We start from the raw sequence: 19,475 nt of genomic DNA on the forward strand, positions 1-19,475 counted from the left end.
CTCCGGAGCCGGCTCCTCTGGCCACCATGGATGTAATTATGCGTCTCACTGCAGGCGTGCTGATGCTCGGCTCCTCTGCCAAGTCAGCTGCTCACACACTTTTTGGATATGGCATCCATTAAACTTGAGTTGTGTTCGTGACGACCAAATTAATGGCTTGACAGCAGCTTTCTCAATAAACACTGCAAACTGGCCATAGACGAAGGTTTTTAAAAATCATTTCTTTTTTTGTTCAAAATCCTGACAAACATGTCTCAGGGAAGACCAGGAACAACTTCATTATCCTCCCTTTTTGTGAAGAAGGCTGTTTAATAACACGTTCGCTCTGTGTTCACGATGAAATTATTTTAGTTGGTCACACGTTCTAGTCTCCAGCAAGACACTTGTGTTACAGGAGATAAAAACACGAAAAAGGAAATATATTGCAGAAATCAAAAACCTTATCTACTTCTAGACTCTCTCCCTTTGCCATAATTCATTCAAGAAGGCCCTAAGAATAATTTTTGATGTAAACTCAGCTACAAACATACATCACTATGCTGATAAAAATCACAGGCTAAACTTATGAAATATAGTGACTTTCATTTCTTTAGGGCTGTTAAAATAACTTTTTTCTAAGGTTCAACAGACACAAAAGATAAAAAGGGTTACCATTAATCCTTTAAAAAAAAGCAGCTGCAGTTCAGTAGATTAATTCTGTGGTCTGATGATGGTCTTGAAGATGAACTTTTTATAGATTAACTCACTGAATTAATTTGATGAAGATACTGGAAATCATAAAAAAACAACAACCACCCAGCATCAAGCCGACTCATTTAATACATCTTTGGGCACTTTAAACATCAATTATGTTGAATAACTTGGGTTTCTCAATTCTGGCCTCATTTGGTTCAATGTCAAGACAGCAAACATTCCCTGAGGACACCTCTGTAGGCACGGAGCTAGGGCTTGAGGAATCAGAAGGCAGGTCCTGGCCACTCAGTTCAGCATGGAGAGGGGTGGGAGGGAGGGGCAGACGCCAAGAGAAAACAGCACAGTGTGCGAGTGCTTTACCAGCAGTGTGCACCACTCCTGGCAGAGGAGAGCCTGGCATTTGAGCTGGAACTTGAGGAATGAGTGGGCTGGGCACAGGCAATGGAAGTGCCCGTGAGTTAGAGGGCCAGGTTGGAGGGATATTCCAGGCAGTGCGGAACCGCAAAAGCACAAAATTTCAGGATGGGAACTTATGGGCTATGAGCCTAGAGTGTCAATGTCTGTAAAGGCCATGCTGAGGAGTCTGAAATTTATTCAGTAAGCCTGTAACTTTCAAGATTTTTTTCTTTCTTTCTTTTTTTTTTTTTTTAGTGATCTGAACTATAAAGAACCAACCCAATCAGAAGAGCAAAAAGAAAAAAAAAAAATCCCCCAAATGAAGATGGTGTAAGGAGCCTCTGGGACAACTTCAAGCATACCAACATTTGCATCGTGGGAGTGCCAGAAGGAAAAAAGAGAGAGCAAGAAATTGAAAACCTATCTGAAAAAATGACAGAAAATTTCCCTAACCATAAAGGAAGATGAAGTACAAGTCCAGGAAATGCAGAGTCCCAAATAGTATGAACCCAAAGAAGCCCACACCAAGACCCATAATTAAAATGCAAAACACTAAAGACAAAGAGAGGATCTTTTTAAAAAAAAAAATACATTTTTTTATTGATTTTAGAGAGGAAAGGAGAGGAAGAGAAAGCTAGAAACATCAATGATGAGAGAGAATCACTGATCGGCTGCCACCTGCACACCCCCTACTGGGGATGGAGCCCACAACCGGGGCCTGTGCCCTTGACCAGAATCAAACCTGGGACCTTTCAGTCCACAAGCCGACACTCTATCCACTGAGCCAAACTAGCTAGGGTGAAAGAGAGAATCTAAAAAGCAGCAAGAAAAGCAGTTGGGCCTGGACAGAGTGACTCAGTTGGTCAAGCATTCTCCAGGTACCAAAAGCTTGCTGGTTCGATTCCCAGTCAGGGCACATACCTGGGTTGCAGGTTTGAACAGAAGGAAACTGATTAACATTTATCTCTCATTGATGTTTCTCTCTCACATTGATGTTTCTCTCTCTCATTGATGTTTCTATCTCTCATTGATGTTTCTCTCTCTCATTGATGTTTCTCTCTCCCTCTCTCTCAACATGTCCTCAGGTGAGGATTAAGAAGAAAACTTTATTTATTTTTTTTAAAGAGAAGCACTTAGTTATCTACAAGAGAGCTCCCATTAAGACAATCAGCTATTTTTTCAACTGAAACTTTGCAGTCCAGAAGGGACTGGGCAAGAAATATTCAAAGCGATGAAAAGCAAGGACCTACAACCAAGATTACTCTACCCAGCAAAGCTATCATTTAGAATTGAAGGACATATAAAGAGCTTCCCAGACAAGAAAAGATGCTAGAACAATGACATATTTGCTGGCCGACAAGCTGGAGTGAGAGGGATTAGGAAGATGTTTATTTAAAAGCAGAGGGAACTGGGTGGCCCTGGGGCACGGGTCCCAGAGCAGCAGCCAATATTCTCACCAGCCCCCTTTGGCAGCCATCATAGTCAGGGCCGCACTGGGCTGACAGGAATGGTGGGAGGAGGGTGGGCTGGGCTTGGCCTTCCTCCTTCCCCCCTATACCACGAAGTTCTCCCTTCTTGCCAAGCTGTAGGCCAATGAGGTGAAAGAGAGGACTATGCAGCCGGCACACCTGGGACAGACGGAACAGGGAAATGCCCATCCATGAATGAGGCTGTGCGGCAGGTGCCCAGCCTGCAGGCCCCCTGTGGGGCTCTATGCTCTGTAGGCCCCTGTTTAGTCAGTATTAGCTCAAAAACTGGAACCATATTGTAAACTGTGCTGGCCTTTTCATCTCTTATCATTCCTTATAACATTTGTTCTCAAATTTAGTGGACACTGGTAAAAAGGGGACCAACAAAATTAGAGAACCAAGTTATATTCCAAGTTACCAAATCAGACCGCACTGGGGTGGGCTGTGGGTAACTGCACTTTTATTTATCCTCACCTGAGGATATTTCCCCCCATTGTTTTCAGAGTGAAAGGGAGGGGGAGAGAAAGAGAGAGAGAGAAACATTAATGTGAGAGAGACACATCGATTGGTTGCTGCCTGCACATGCCCTGGCCTCAAGCCTGCAACCTGAGGTATGTGCCCTTGACCCTTCAGCCCACAGGCCGATGCTCTGACCACTGAGAAAAACCAGCGAGGACGGTAATTGCATTCTGTAAGCTCCACAGGCAATGCTGACATGGACCAGACTTCGAGAACCAGCGTCTCACAGCCTTCTCCAGGCAACTCACAAATCCTTCTGTATTAAAATTTTTTTCCACGGAGGAATTTCAGTGTGATCCGTGTTCTTTCTGCCCCTCGATGCCACCGAAGTCCTAAAAATGATTAATCTAACTGCCACACTCAATTGCTTAACTGCAAAAACCTAATATGCCAAAACTCACAACCAGACTGCATCTACGGTCATGGTCTAGGCAGAGGCCGGCCAGCCCGCAGTGCTCTCTTCGGCAGGACGGGCAGGAGTTTAATTACGAGCTGGTAGGTCGTGCAACTGCCAATAACGTGGAGGGTGTTGACACTTCAGCATGATGGATATCTAAATCTAGTCTTCGGCTGACAGAGGAAATCCCCAGCTTCCCTCCATCTGGCCAGGGAGGAAGGCAGGTCCGGGACTAACTGGCCAAGTCCCCCGAACGGGGAGAGGCAGACAGCACCCGGGGAAATGAGGGCTCTGGTGACGGCACACGCTCAGCAGGAGGCCCCTCCTCCAGTGGCGCCCAGGCGGGGCGACCGGGGTCAGGAGCTGCGAGGTTCTCTGCTGCCATCAAGACGGAGCAGCAGGGGGACCGTGTCAGGCTCTGGGCACCATAACACAATCCCATTTGATTAAAAGAAATTTCTGGTAATGAATTAAACAGACCCAAGGAAAAAAGGACACGGTGGTAATATATTCTGCTGGCACCCAGCACACAGGGAAGAGGGGGGAGAGGGGAAGGAGACATAAATAAAAGGGACTACTCACTGGGGCTTTTTTCTTCGGCAAGGTCACAGGCACAGAGCAGGTCAGAATCGATCGAGATGGGTTTCTGCTTAATCCAAAACTTAGTGCTGGCTTTCTGGTTCGTAACAGGGTCTATCTCTACTTTGTCTCCAGAGATACCTGTAAGCCGAGGGGGGACAAAAAAAGAAGCCACAGAAGTGGAAGGTGTAAGTGATTTCAGTTTAATCATTTGACCTGCTTTGTAAGTCACACATGGGAGGTACCCGGGCTCCGGGGAAGGCGTGGGCTGAAGACAGGCCCAAGGAGACCCCAAACGGCACACAGAAGCTGCACAGTTTGGTTTCTCAAGTGGGTGAGGTGAGGGGGTGGACAACCAAAAATTATATAAAAAAGTATTAAGAAATACGCCTTCATAGACATAATACATACAATTATTTATACTGTGTTAACCCTACATCATCTATATATTACAATTACATAAACTATAAGGCTCATTTACAAACCAATTATGATCACTGGTCTGTGGTGTTTTTTTTTGTAATCTTCACCCAAGCATATAAAGAAATAAATATGTATGTATATTTGATTTGAGAGAAAGAGAGAAAGAGAGAGAAAACATGGATGTTTCCCATGTGCGAACTACATCAATTGGTTGCCTCCTGAATGTGGGATCACACTCGCCAACCAAATGAGCCACCCAACGGGGATCACCCCCCGCCCCCCACGCCATGGTCTTTTTCTGTTGTTACTTTGGAATAATATCTGGGTTGGAGATAAATCTGTACTATCACCTATATGTAATATTAGCCTAAATAGCCAAGCTACCCATTTCTAATCTGGAAAAATCTCACAAACTAAAAATGGGAAAAAATCTCTCTCTTCCCTTCTCTGACATTATCCATGCTAGACGTAAAGGAGGTCACAGGAGGATCAAAGGATCTTCACATAAAGCCATCCAAGTTTAAGTGCTGGAGCCTGGCCGCAGGCTGTGGAGGTCACTGCTCCAATGAGGGAGAGGCAGCAGGGGGTGTGGGCTTTGTGCCGCTAAGGCTTTATAACGGAGATCCAGAATGTCACATCCTGGCACTTCAGGCTTCCCCTCAGAACTGAGACAGGCGGACACGGTGGCGCCCAGGACGGAGGGTGTACACAGCGCTGGCCCCCGGTCACCAGCGGTACAGGCTCAGCCTGACACACACAGCCAGGCTAGATGCTCTCTCGTTCCTCTTCCGCTGAAAACTGAGGATTTCTGTTCATGAAGTGAGACAAAAACCTTCCACATGCCTGCCGGAGCGGGCCCCAGATGGAGTCTTGAAAGTAATTAATTTCCAGGTCACAGTTTAAAGGTCAGGGTTAGAGTGAAAAGAGCAAAATGAAGTACAGATATTAGGAATCAAACAATCAAACACGCACACTGTAACAGAAAAGACAACCAGAGTTAATATAGTTCATTCTCTGGATCGCCCTTAGGAATGTTTCAGTATAATGTGAGAAAACTTAGTAAGCCAAAAGAAAAAACAGTTCAATGAAAACAATAACAACAACAAAACCACTATAAACCCCCACAATGACCACAGTCTTAAAGCAGATTTTTTTTTTTTTTTAAAAAAGAAAGAGAACAAACAAAATCTTAATGACGAGGTCTGCCACAGACTCCTCGTTCTGTTTTATCCTATGAATAAAGAAATCCCAGCACAGCAGACAAAGACAGGAGATTACAGGGAGACTCCTCAGCTGTCTGCGGAGACAATGCAATGTGCTTGCTTGTCCCGGCCGTTATTCTGTGGTCTTTGGAAAAGACAAACAATTGATATATATATATATATATATCTCATATATACATATATATATAGATATGTGTATATATATATATATATTTTATTAATTGAATGCTGGAATTTGTCATTGGACATATTTCAGGGACACCATATTTCAATGAGGCATAATGTCGTAAGTCCAATGGACTCTGGACGCTCGGGTCCAGATGATTTCAAGAGGGCAAGGATGTATCAGGAGACCCACTTTATTACATTTCACTTAAAACAGATGATGACCACCCGGTTACACTCCTCCCTCCAATTCGGTCATTAATTGTTAAAGGTCTGGCTATGTTTATAGTTCCCTGAAAGAAGAAAAGTACTTGTGCCATGGTTGTTGGGAGCAATTGTTTCTCTCTCTCTCTCTCTCTCTCTCTCTCTCTCTCTCTCTCTCTCTCTCTCTCTCGTCCCCTCTCCTCTTCTGCTCATTCTGACATTTATAAAAGTCAAAATGAGCAGAGCAAAATAAATGTGCATCTCTCTCCTGTGGAACAGACCCTGCCCACGTTTCTTTCTCAGAGAGAGAACAGGAAAAAAAAAAAATCATCACCAGAGACAGCGTTTTAAAATTTTGTTCTACGGCCCTGCAACTCCTGAAGCCGTAGTCAGTCAATATTGTTAATGTACCTTGTTAATTTGATAGGATTTGTCAGGTAACTCCACTGGAAAATTATATAAAACTGTTCCAGATGAAAAGATGATAGTGACATGAATTAAAGTGATAGAACAACAGTGGAATATAAACCAGAAATGACACCCAAAGTGGCTGTTGATTTATTGCCGTGCTGAGTTTGGTCCTGGGCTCCCATGTATATTAGTGCTACAAATCTGGGTCCATTTAGCAGAGGGATACTCATACATACATCACCAGCTCCTGCTCCAAGCCAAGGTCACTCCCCATGGCATCAATCTTTTCAACAGAGCCTACTTCACAAAGCGGGACTTGTGTAACCATCTCCGATGTAACAGACTCCGGTCCTCTTTCATCTTTCTTTTATCATGTAAAGTACACGTAACTTCTATTATTTTTATCTGCAAATTGTTACGGTTTAGTTCATCCATTACTGGCTATCTCTCGACATCAATTGCCTAAGGTCTGTGCAGCCACAAGAACACTCTCCCAATGACGCCCTTTCCCGGGGTGACTGTGCAGTCACCGTTCAGAGAGAACCCCAAGTCTGGGGTTTGAGGATGAAGACGCGGGAGATGAATGCTTTCGGTTCAAGATGGGCAAGCAGGTGGAACGCCACTTAAAACAATCGGCGTGTTCCAAAAAAGGTGCGCGTAAATCGGATTTTTTCCCTGAATCAAATCACATTTCCCACTGACTTCCAGTTCCACAGATACTTTATCTTCATTTTGGATTGATCTGTAATTGGCAGGGGCCCCCAACACTTGGGCTTTAAGTTTCTCTGCCCTGCAGGCTCTCAGTCAAGTAGTTAATGATCTGTAAAACCCTCGCCTGCCTAGAAGAGTCACTATTTAAAAAAAACCTGTAGGGGAATCTTTCCTGATGGGAGGATCCTTTTGTACAATGAAATAATCTCCTCCTCCTGGAGGTGTGTGTGAGTTTCAGGGTCTTCAGGCAGGGCGCACTGGCTGGAGGAGTGGCAGATCCCTAATTCTGGCCCAGGCCCACTCCATCCCTCAAGGCAGTCCCTGAGCACACCCAGCCCCACTGCTGACGAGGGGCCTGTAGAATCCAGCCGGCAGCAGAGACCTCTTGTGTCCCTGAACCGGGAGTCTGATGGGTGTCGATGCCTACTTTTTGGTTGGATGGAGGAGGCAGCCTGGTGGACAGGAGACCAGTTAGGAGACCGGTGCCACAGCCCAGGCCAGGGGCAAGGAGGGGTGAACATTGACTGGCACCAGCCATGTGCCAGCATGGCTAGAAACCCTTTGTGTACCTTGATTCCAGTCTCACAACCTTATAAGGTTGGTCACTACACTTGTCTACACTTGTCTCTCTTTTATGGAGGAGGACACTGAAACAGGGAGGTGGAGTAACTTGTCCAAGATGACACAGCTGGAAAGGGAGAAAGCCAAGCAACCCGGTCCCAGGGGGTGTGTTCTCAGCCACCACACTATTCTACCAGAACTGGGCAGCTTCCCAGCACGCCCCGGGGAGGGCAAGGTGCTTGTCTGAGGCTGGAGAGCTTCTAAGTGGAGAAGCCATTTTCACGCCCACAGGTTTTTGGTTCCTAAATATGGCTCTCTGCATTGCTCTGCACAGACTCACTCAGGTGAATCAAGAGGACATAATGAGGAACTCTGCCCTCCCAGTTTCAGTCTTCTTTCCATGTTCACCAAGGAACGAATACATATTCCAATGTGACAATACGTGCATGCCTATTTCTGTCCATACATGGGAAATGGGAGCATGAAGCCCTATCAGTATCTTCTTTTTTTTTTTCCCCGGACCGCTGACCTTGGTTTTGATCTTCTGACTGAAGCCATAGCAAAGCCCCTGGAAGAACGGCCGAGGCCCTCCTCACAGAGCCGCTGTGCACTGGTTTTAAGTCATTCAAATCACAAGCACACGTCCGGGAAAACAAGGGAAGCTGGCTTTTGTTAAGTTTGTACTTCTTAAAAGGCCAACAACAGAGGATTAGTTAGTCCAACCATGACGCAATAGACATAACCAAGAAAAACGATGTGTGAGGAGAGCCGGTGTGGAGAAATCCTTACATCATGTGAGAAGAACAGAAAAACATTTACAGACAAGAGAGGAGACCGGCCACGGTGGTCAACTCTGGCCACATCCTCTCCTTTTCTGTATTTTTCCAAAATAAAACTTCACCCAAATAAGTCCAAACCTTTTTAAAAGTTGGCTTTCGGGGGTTCCCGTTTCAGAATTCAGCATGGTTGAATTCTGTCACGGATAATCATGACAAGTGATGGCACCTGAAGTTATTCCATCTGGCAGGTCTCAGGACCCAGAAGGGCTGCTGGGAAGGGCTCCATCGCGCCCACCCTGTGCCTCCCTCACAGTGGTGCCCGGGGGGCCCTGCCCTACCAGCCATGGCAGGTGAGGAGCGACAGAGCCCGGGCCTGGCCCTGCCCTCGAAAGCCAGCGAGGCCATTGGCCTTCTTCACCGGGCTTCCCCGACTCGCCGATCCACAGCCATCTGCCATGACCTTTTCATGCTCCCACTTCTGACAGCTTCCAGACATGGGGAGTCCAACTTCACTGGAAGCAAACTATCACACTGCCGTCAGAGGCAGAAAACACTGCCTGATGGCTGTCCCCCATCAATGCCGGCATATCAATCCTTCCTTAACAAGACAGCTCAAAATAAACAAAAACGCAACTCTGCCGCATACACAGCTCTCTGGGGAGATGATTTGTCCAAGCCTTTAGCGTTGCAAGGAGACCCATGCCTGTTTTAACCAACCAGAGATTCCCATGCAAGGGAACGAGCACTGCATATCCTCCTCTGCTAACACAGACGGACCTCCTGTGAGCAGCTCCAGCACTGGGTCTGTGGTGTAGACCGCACTGCCAGGAAGGCGGGGCAGCCTGCTGGAGCTCTAAAGGCAGTGGTGCAGAGAGGTGAGGGGCAGGGACTCCCACAGTTCTGAGTTCAGGTATCAGCTTGCCTATTTCCTAACCGTGCAACTTTGGCCAAGTTGCTACAGAATAGTGTAATGATCTGTAATTGGCAGGGGCCCCCAACACTTGGGCTTTAAGTTTCTCTGCCCTGCAGGCTCTCAGTCAAGTAGTTAATGATCTGTAAAACCCTCGCCTGCCTAGAAGAGTCACTATTTAAAAAAAACCTGTAGGGGAATCTTTCCTGATGGGAGGATCCTTTTGTACAATGAAATAATCTCCTCCTCCTGGAGGTGTGTGTGAGTTTCAGGGTCTTCAGGCAGGGCGCACTGGCTGGAGGAGTGGCAGATCCCTAATTCTGGCCCAGGCCCACTCCATCCCTCAAGGCAGTCCCTGAGCACACCCAGCCCCACTGCTGACGAGGGGCCTGTAGAATCCAGCCGGCAGCAGAGACCTCTTGTGTCCCTGAACCGGGAGTCTGATGGGTGTCGATGCCTACTTTTTGGTTGGATGGAGGAGGCAGCCTGGTGGACAGGAGACCAGTTAGGAGACCGGTGCCACAGCCTCATGGGCTTGTGGGATTAAGTGAAGTAAGACTTGTAGAGTGCCTAACATAGTGATTAATTCATAGCTGGTGACCCATACTACTACTTTGCATGACTACTATCATAGGAGTTAGGCACTGGGCTGTGACACAGATCGAGTGACAAGGGTCAGAACAATGGAGCTGAGGGAGCACAGAGGGATGTGAACAAGGGGCGGCTGGCCGCAATCTGGGGGCGAGGGGAGTTCTCTCTGGGGCCTGCTCTACGTCCCAGGTTTGGAAGCACCAAGACCCACAACTGTCCAGCTGGGGACACCACTGCCCTCATACCCATGGATTCTTACAATAAGCTCCTGTCACCAGGTATCGCTGGGACCTCCAAGAGTTCAACTCAACAGCAGGAGGAAGCTGGGGAACAACAGATGGGGAGCTGGGGAACCCCATCCTTGAAGGCTTCTAGGTTACTAACTTGGAGATCTTGATTTTGCCCGCACACTTTCACTGAAGTTATCCTGTTCTCCCTCAGCGAGCCTGACCCTCCTCCTTTGTAAAACGGGGTACCAACAGTACCGGTTCCTGGAGGTGTCATGAAAATGAAATGGCATAAGCACATAAAAAACTTAAGGAGAGTGCCTGGCATATAAAAAAGGGCTCCATCCATTATCCCTAAAATTATTACCAAAGACAAACCTCAGAAAGGTGAAAGGATGATTTGCCCCAGGTGAATCAAGTTAGCAGATGGCAAAGCGGGGCTGAACCCCAGCCCAGCAAACCAAGTCTAGTGTGTTCTGACCCTCAGCTTTTTCCTGCTGGCCCAGAGCAGCCTGCGGGCCTCTCAGGAGCACACCTCTGTGAGTGATACTTAAAACGCCCTCTAGGAAGCCAGAACACCAGTTTGGCAAAAATCAGAGCATTTGACTTTCCATGCCTCAGTGTACTTCCTGAGTTATTGTTTATTTGCTCAGCCATCACGAGCTGTGGTTCATTCATCAACTTCCTACAACCCTCAGCCTAAGACGACAAAATCCCCACTGCTGTTAAATCCTGGAGTAGCTTTCTGTGCCAGTCCACAATCCTCTGTCTTCGAGTTACCTCGCGCTGCGGGCGCCTGGGAAAGCCTCCCGGGAGGGCCACTGAACAACTCTTTGCTGGAGCGGATTTCACTGAAGCTACACGGCCAATCGATAGCGTCCACAGGGCAGTGAGGGAAGTCTTTGCAACTTGTCTGAATTTACACACAGGATCAGACACGCATGCTGTTTGGGCTTAATGAGACCTCAGAGATCACCTCGTCTGGGGCTTTCATTCTCCATAAGAAGAAACGGAGGCTCAGGGCAGGGACATGACTTGTCTAATGTCACCCACTGATGACAGATCTGCGACCAGAATTCACATCCCCATACCATCTGGCCAGGGCTTAAACAGGCCAGCTCCCCTGTCTCATTGTGCAGCGCTTACACAGTGGGTGTATTCGCAGTGATCAAATGCATTACAATACAAAAAGCACAGCCAGGGCAACATGCTAGGAACCCAAAATAGGTGACAAAGTCATGTGGGCCACAACCGAAATGAGAGCCTGATGTTCCTGAGATCAAGTGGGGTACTGGGGCCCAGGACCACTGGTTTCATTCGAGGGGTAACCATCTGAGGCCATTTGGGAGCCTAGCTAACAGCTGCCAATTTCAACGGGTGGTCAGTGAGAAATCTAAGTGTACTTGACTAGACCCTTAGCCTTGATGCAAACTAAGGGGCGGCCTACACATGAATGAGACCATGAATGTACAGCGACACTCAACACAGCCCTCGGCACAAGAACGAGACCAGGGACCATTTAAATCCAGTCGCACCTGTTCTCAAATGAGGGCCACATTCTCTCTGTGGTCCTCATTTGTACTGGGGCAGTTAGAGTCCCAAACTAAATATTCTCCTGGTAAACAGATACCTCGGATGAGCTTATGATGTGAGTGGAAGCAGTAATGCCATTTCCTAAGGTAATTCATAGTATCACTCATAGTGTGGGAATATCAGGTCTTCCCACATTCAGGCCCAGGTACCTGGCCAGAGCTCAAGTGCCGAGGAGAAGAAGTGGTCAAAAGAATACAGAATCGTGATGGCCTCTTAGATATCCCATCCCGTTAATTCTATTATGTCAGCGGTCTGCACCTTTTTCCAATTCTCAGTTCTTTCTCAACCTCCTGAGAGACCTGACACATTGTCATCAGCCACCTGGATTACTCAACAGGAATTCTCAAAAAGGCAGATCTTGGAACAGGCAACTAGAGGAAGCAGTTAGAAAAAGCCCCTCAGTTTCCCGACATTCCCAGTCAGCTTCCCCTCAGCCCCATCACCGCATTCAGCACTGATGGGGTAAAGGAACTGGATAGTACCTGTCTTGCTCTCTTAAGTTCATTAGTGTTTCTTCTGTTCTATTCTACATTTTGGTTCGGAAAATGTTGCCACAGCAGGGACAGAACAATCATTTAATACTAGAGTTGTCATCCTCAAATTACTCAGTGGGATTCTGGAGCGAAGCAGGATGCATGTCTCCTCACCATTTTAGTGTCTTTGAATGGAGAAGGGTTATCTCCTCAGTATTCAAAAAGAAAATGAAACAGAAATGTGGGAGGAGGGGCGATCCACTTCTTAAGAACAAGCATTTCTAGATTGTGTAATTACTTCAAATATACACCGTAGGTATCCCACCAGAAAATAACAAGGCGAACGCTTTGCCCACACAGCCACAGAGATCTGCTTTTAGCATCAGCGGGAGCCTGAGGGGTAATCAAGCCCAGGCACAGCTGTTTGCTTTAACGCACACGGTCTCGTGTTGCTAATGTGTTTAAGTCTGCATATTGCACATGAAAAAATAACTCCGTAATAAGGTCTTCCTTGAATGCTGACTTATAGATATTAACTAGGGAGTTAAAGAATAACGGAGATCAGACAGATAAACTAGGGAAGACAATAGATGGCAAATATGCTGCCTCCCATCATGCTCAGGCCCAGGGCAGACATTTTTAATCAATCACAGAGTTTCTTTATTCTGCCTGGGGACGCGGTTCAAGATGCTGCCTCAGCATAATGCTTTGGGCAGCCCTTACAAACCTGACTGGGGTGGGCTTATGAGAGGAAAGCTCACTGCCTTCTCTACGACATGTGCTACTGGACTTGGAAATTTTGATAAATAACTACTGTGATCACAAGTATTGTGATTATACATGTGGGTTATTTTATGAAGAGATAATGGAGGTAACCTTTTGGTAGAGATTATTTTATAATATAACCTCTTTGTTTAAAAATATTTTTATTGATTCCAGAGAGGAAGGGAGAGGGAGAGAGAGACAGAAGCATCAATGATGAGAATCATTGACTGGCTGCCTCCTGTATGCCCCCTACTGGGGATCAAGACTGAAATCTGGGCATGTGCCCTGACCAGAATCAAACTATGACCTTCTGGTTCATAGGTTGATGCTCAACCATTAAGCCACATTGGCTGGGCATTAGATAGTCTTTATCTGGAAATCCAATACAGAATTTGTGTAACCTAAACAGAATTGTTAGGCTATATGTGCAGTATGACACAAATGATATATTATGCATTCATATCATGGACTGAATTCAAGGTATATTATGTTTCCTTTTGGGGACTTGGGGACGGTCTCTATTGACAAATGACATGGTGAAGGAATCAAGTTAGCATAAGTGGCACAATTATCGAAGCATTTCCCAGCTTGAGACTGTCAGGAAAACCAGGCTGCCTGCCCAGTCAGGAAAAACAAGCCTTGGACAAAGAGATAAGCAGCAAGAAAGTCCTTTGAATGATCCGAGGCTGCGTTTCCCGAACCCCACAATTAAGGGGAGATTCTGGGCCCGGCAGGTTTAGGAAGGTCAGGGACTTGGTGGCTCTCATGCAGGGTCAGGACAGGAAGCACTGCCCAAAGGCACTGTGGAATGAGAGGTAAACATGGGACGTCCTCGCCCTCTGCCTGGTTGTTGACATGGATTTCTGAGTGGCCCCTTGGCAGGTGCATCATAATCCAGCTTCTGCCAGCCAGCCCGACAGATGCTCATCGATAGAATACTGTGGGCTTTCTACATCATCGCTGGTTCATAGGTTGATGCTCAACCACTAAGCCACATTCACCATATGACCTTTTAGTTTCAATTTTCCCCAAATCTACTTCACCCTGCCAGTGTCGGCATGTTTGGGTATCACCCATGTCTTGGCACCTGATCCCATTATCAGCCACCTAGGGTCAGGTAAATGGGAGATCAAGAAATGAAAGAAGCCCCGACTTGGTACAAGCTCAAGCAAAGTCTACACTGACGGGCATCTGTACTTCTAGGCACAACCCAGGGGAAGCAGACAAGACAAAATATTCCAAGAATGTTTCCAGGAAATACAGGAATGGTTAGGCATAGCGGCTGCATTTGGTGAGCTTTCCAGAGCAGGGATGGCAAATCAATTCCGACTTCAGAACCAGCTCTAGTGATTGGCAGAGGCCACTCAGAGGGCTGTGCTGGGAAGGATTCTGAGGATTCTCTGCTGCCCAGAGGGAAGTGCAGCAGCTGACTAACGATGTGAATGGGGGGTGAAATAGTGACACCCAAGCCCCACCGACACAGCTCCGCATGCCAGGATTGGGGAAGAGCTAGGGATGTGCAGAAAATATAAAACTGGTAAAAGAGAAGTAATCACTTCCTTTGTGCAGGCAAGTTATTAGACCGAGACATCTGTGGTGTGAGGGACTGAGTTTAGCATATGGATTGGGGGTCAGTCCCCGTTCTCCACCTGGGACTGGATATCCCACTGTACTGGTGTATCTGGTGGCTCAGGGTGAGTACCTATTAACAGCTCTGTGCCATTAACTCCCCCAAGCCTGTTTGCTCAGGTATGAGATGGAAATAACACCATCAGTGTGCTATGCGGATTAAGTAAGGTAACAGGGGTGAAATTTCACTGTACACTGGAGATTGTTATATTGTAGAACTAGAGTATTAGTGCAATGACGACTGTAGTTAGCCATCAGACTTGGCCTCAGACAGACTTGGGTTCTGATTCCGGCCTCATTACTTACTAGATCTCCTCTAGGATTATGAGACATGGGCATAATGTCAGCACCAGCTGGTGAGAGTGCGACAATTACAGGAGACGAAGCATGTAAGAGAGTGGTCAGCAAAGTGCTCGGCACACAGTAAGTACTTGATAAACCGTAACTGCTTTTAAAGATTGTAATTCTTCTTGTTAATATTCTTCAAAAAGATCAGGTCTTTGCCATAGATTTCATTAACAGACCCCAATCATTAGAAACGTCTGGTGGGAAACTGGTTTAAGTTTGGGTCCTGCAGATGAAGTCTGAGTCTCATCCCGACAGCAGAAGTGAGCGGCAGGCGGTGAAAGCGGAGCAGCGGCCACCACTGCCTCCGAAGACAGGCAGCTGAGCTGGCCCGGGGCTGGGATCCCGGTCCCCTGCTGTGCGAGGACCACGGAGGCCGAGTGGCCGGCCGCATCCTGTGGACTCAGCAGCACAGCTGGGTGGATGCGCACACAGACACTCACCAATTAGAGGAACCTGCCACCGGGGGCAAGGCAACCTCTGCTCTGACTGACAGGACGGGCGAGCGGAGGCGGCCATCCATCACTGTCGGGGAGGATCTGAAGCACCTAGCTGCTCAGTTGAAATAAAATAAATTATTTACTGATCTCAGGGTCCAGCTGATCACTTGAGTGCTCATAAAGGCTGTGCTGCTTGCTGCCATGCACTCTGGCGGATTCTGTTTCAGGAAGGAAGGGTTTCTGGATTGCTGGGTGCAGGTGTTTGTTGTTGTCAGAATTAAAGGAGGTTACGTACCTGCTTTGTGAGAAGGGAGACAGGGTCTTAAGCTACGTATCTGAATTCGTTCATGGGAATAGGAAATGAGTGTATTCACTTCATGGTACGGGTCTCAGGACACAGTGTATCTGTCAAAAAAGTTCTTAGGACTAATTAATGCAGTTTCTACTTACAATGCTAAAGATTGAATTTAATGCGTAAGAGAAACAGTCTGACGTTTTGGAAGCATCTCAGAGCTGGATGCTCCACCAGAGGGAGCCATGTGCACCACTGGAAGCTTCCAGAGCGGCTGGGACCTGGCCTCTGGTCACTTCTTTTCTGAGAACCTCTGCTCTAGGGGGGACGCTTGTATCATTGTCATCCATTTCTACCTGAGGCGTCTCTACAGTGGCTACAACGGAGCCACTACCTAACCGGAGTGATCTGGTTACATGTTTTCAAGATGGTGGACTAGGAGAGGAAGAAGCAAAATAAATGTTACTGACAATAACAACACTACAATAAGCTACCATGGAGAGTGCAGCGTCTACGGGCCACTTGCATACAATCCTGAAAGGTAAATGTAAGCCACATGTTTTAAATGACAGGAACTAAGACGAACCAGGGGGAGGGACTTGTCCAAGGTGACGCTGCCGGTAAGCAGTGATGCTGGGATTCAAACCCAAGCTCCGCTCTTCTCACAGATCCTTCTCTGGATCTTTTCTGTCTTTCTTTTGTTTTATTTAATATTTTAGATGATTTTTTACAGAGAGGAAGAAAGAGGGATAGAGAGTTAGAAACACTGATGAGAATCATCGATCAGCTGTCTCTTGCCCACTCCCTACTGGGGATGTGCCCACAATTAAGGTACATGCCCTTGATTGGAATCAAACCTGGGACCTCTCAGTCCGCAGGCCGATGCTCTATCCACTGAGCCAAACCTGTTTCGGCTCTCTGGACCTTTTCCTTTATGTTTTTCTTTTCTTTTCTTTTTTTTGTAATTTTGAAAAAGAAAGAGAGGAACAAAGATTTGTTGTTCCACTTATTTATGCATTAATTGGTTGATTCTTATATGTGCCCTGACCAGGGATTGAACCCGCAACCTTGGTATATCAGGACAACGCTATAACCAGCTGAGATACCCTGCCAGGGCCCCTGGGCCTTTTCCTTTAAATAAATATACAGGTTGGAATCTGATGAATTAGTTTGGCTTTTAGCCTTGAGACAAAATTAGGGGGAAGAAGCCCACAAACCAAGTTTGCACTGCTTTTTCACCATGGGGATCAGTGGATTTTCTGATTATGCTCACCTGGGAAAACCTATGCCTTCTCTCCTGGACCTTTATCTTGGCTGCACTCTGGCTGTTTATGAGCTTCTTAAAACTGAACCCACTCAGAGAAAACAGACCCTTTGTTACTGGGAAGGCACTGCATTCAGGCACACGCAAACTGGATATCTGAGTAGCATCCTTATTTTAGTAAACTTCTCACTGAAAATATACCAACGGAAAGTACATAAATCATAACCGTATGTATGCTTGACTTTCCCGCAAAGTCTACAGACTCATGTAATCAGCACCCAGATAAGGCACAGAACTTAAAAAAAAATATTTTATTGATTTTGTACAGAGAGGAAGGGAGAGAGATACAGAGTTAGAAACATTGATGAGAGAGAGTCATCGATCAGCTGCACACCCCCTACTGGGGATGTGCCCGCAACCAAGATACATGCCCTTGACCGGAATCGAACCTGGGACCCTTCAGTCCCCAAGCCGAAGCTCTATCCATTGAGCCAAACCGGTCTCAGCAAGGCACAGAACTTTATCAGTGTCCCAGAAGCCCCTCCAGTCTGAGCTCCCAGGATAACCACCACCATTACTTCCACACAGATTATTTTTGTGTATTTTTCAATGCTACATAAATGGAATCATACAGTCTGTACTTTTGCCCCCCTTCCTGGACCTGGTTTCTTTCTGAGCACTCTTTTATTTTTATTTCTAGGAGACATCCCAGGAAAAGCATCCCCAGGAAGAACACCCCTGAAGAAACTTTGTTTTAAGAATCAACATTAAATAAGCTTTTTTTTTTTTTTTTTTTTTTTTTTAAACCACTTTAGAGATTTAGTTTTTTGTGGGAGGGAGAAACAGTCTAGAGAGGGGGAAGAAGAGCAGGTTCTTTGTTTTGGTTCAAAGTCCCTGGGTGCTAACTCATGTACTGAGTTTGTTGGAATCACCATCCTCTCAGCAGCTGACGTTCACCGAGCACTTCTTTGTGCCAGCTGCCTTGCTAAGCGTTCTGCATGTGCTATGACATTGCATCCCCACGATCACCCCATCTCTGCGGTAGGGACTGTTATCTTCATTTTACAAATGTGGAGACGGAGATTCAGGGTCATCTGCCCGGGATGATACAGCCAATAAGCGAGCCAGGCTTTGGACCAGGCCTCGAAGTCCTGTCTGTCCTCGGAAGTGCTTGCTTAGCAGCCGCCAGGCCCGTGCTCAGGGCTGTGTGGGGACCGCTGGCTTGTTCCAGGCGGAAGCGGTGCCACTAACACTCCCACTTACGCAGAATGGAGCTGAGCTCGGAGAGATGAAGACGCTGCCTACCATGGCTGTAACTGATGGAGCCACAACGTAAACCAGTTGTGGTTCTGACGCTCATCTTTTCGTTACTAAGCTGTACTGTCAGCATACTTCTAGCTCCTGCCAGTCAAGCTGGGAAGAAATTATTAAGGTATTTTTCAGGCTTTATTACAATTAGCCAGACTAATGCCAACATTAGAAGAGGTTTTATGATGAGACACATACGAAGCATTTATGAGAACCGTAAGTCTTATAAAAGAGTGAGACTCCAAGCCTTCTCCCTTATGCAGGGAGCAAACGAGGCCCAGGCAGGAGCAGTGTGGCAGAGGTCAGCAGCAGTCCAGCTTTCTGACTAAGCCAGGCGTCCGCCCAGCCTCCCCCTCCTCCCACCATCTTATTAGGGAGCAGGTGCACTCACATTGGCCAGACCAGGGCTCTGGTCCTGACACCACCAACCTACCTGCCGTGTGAACTTGAGCTCCCCTTCACCTCTCTGTCCCTTATCTACCTTCTCTGTGAGGCGGGGACGGTACACATTCTACCTTCTCGGTGGTTAAGTGATGCATGTGAAGCACTCAGCACAGTGTCTGATACTCAGCGGACACCTGTCCATGACAGCCATGACAATGAGGTATTCATAGTCTGTTGACTGCTATGACATTTTCCCCTAATCCTGTTAGGTTTAAGTCAAAACAGAAATTTAGCATTTGATTGGAACACATTAACACCAACTATTAGTTGAAAGTTAGTTCCGAATTATCTGGTGAGAATGCAAATACAACTTCTGAGATAACTATAAAGCTTCCCGAATAAGTAAGTGCATGAGTGACTAGGCAACGAGTCCACGGAGCAGGGAAAGGCACGCGGCAGTGCTAGAAGCAGGCTCAGCATGGCAAGTAAGAGGATTACAGAATGAGAAGAATTATGGAACCTCGCACAAGTCAATCGGTTTGAAAAGAGTCTCGAGTTAGTTCTATTTCCAATCTTCTGCTTCATAAAAAAGAAGACAAGACAGAACGCTCGGCTGGGGAAAAGGAGGTACTTTAAATTTCATTGTTTAAACATTTTCTCTGAAAACAAATTACCGCAGCCATTCGGGTCACACAGAGCGGTATGCTGTTCCTTTCCCCATCTC

The 19,475-nt window shown here is 46.7% G+C and overlaps 1 protein-coding gene across 14 annotated transcripts in view; it reads right to left on the reverse strand.

The window, feature by feature from the left end:
- MAPKAP1 (MAPK associated protein 1) overlaps positions 1-19,475 on the reverse strand; it is a 181,271-nt gene that overhangs the window by 20,074 nt on the left and 141,722 nt on the right. For 13 of the 14 annotated variants that reach the window (XR_006739881.1, XM_045572087.1, XM_045572086.1 and 10 more), the window contains one exon: positions 4,057-4,194. The exons of the other annotated variant lie outside the window; for it this stretch is intronic. Coding sequence is in view for 12 of the 13 variants with exons in the window: in XM_045572087.1 (XP_045428043.1) it covers positions 4,057-4,194 (138 nt within the window). In the remaining variant the exon portion in view is untranslated. The remainder of the gene's footprint in view (positions 1-4,056; positions 4,195-19,475) is intronic. 14 annotated transcript variants of the gene reach the window in all.

This window comes from Pipistrellus kuhlii, unplaced genomic scaffold (genome assembly GCF_014108245.1).
Source record: "Pipistrellus kuhlii isolate mPipKuh1 unplaced genomic scaffold, mPipKuh1.p scaffold_m20_p_43, whole genome shotgun sequence".
NCBI lineage: Eukaryota > Metazoa > Chordata > Mammalia > Chiroptera > Vespertilionidae > Pipistrellus > Pipistrellus kuhlii.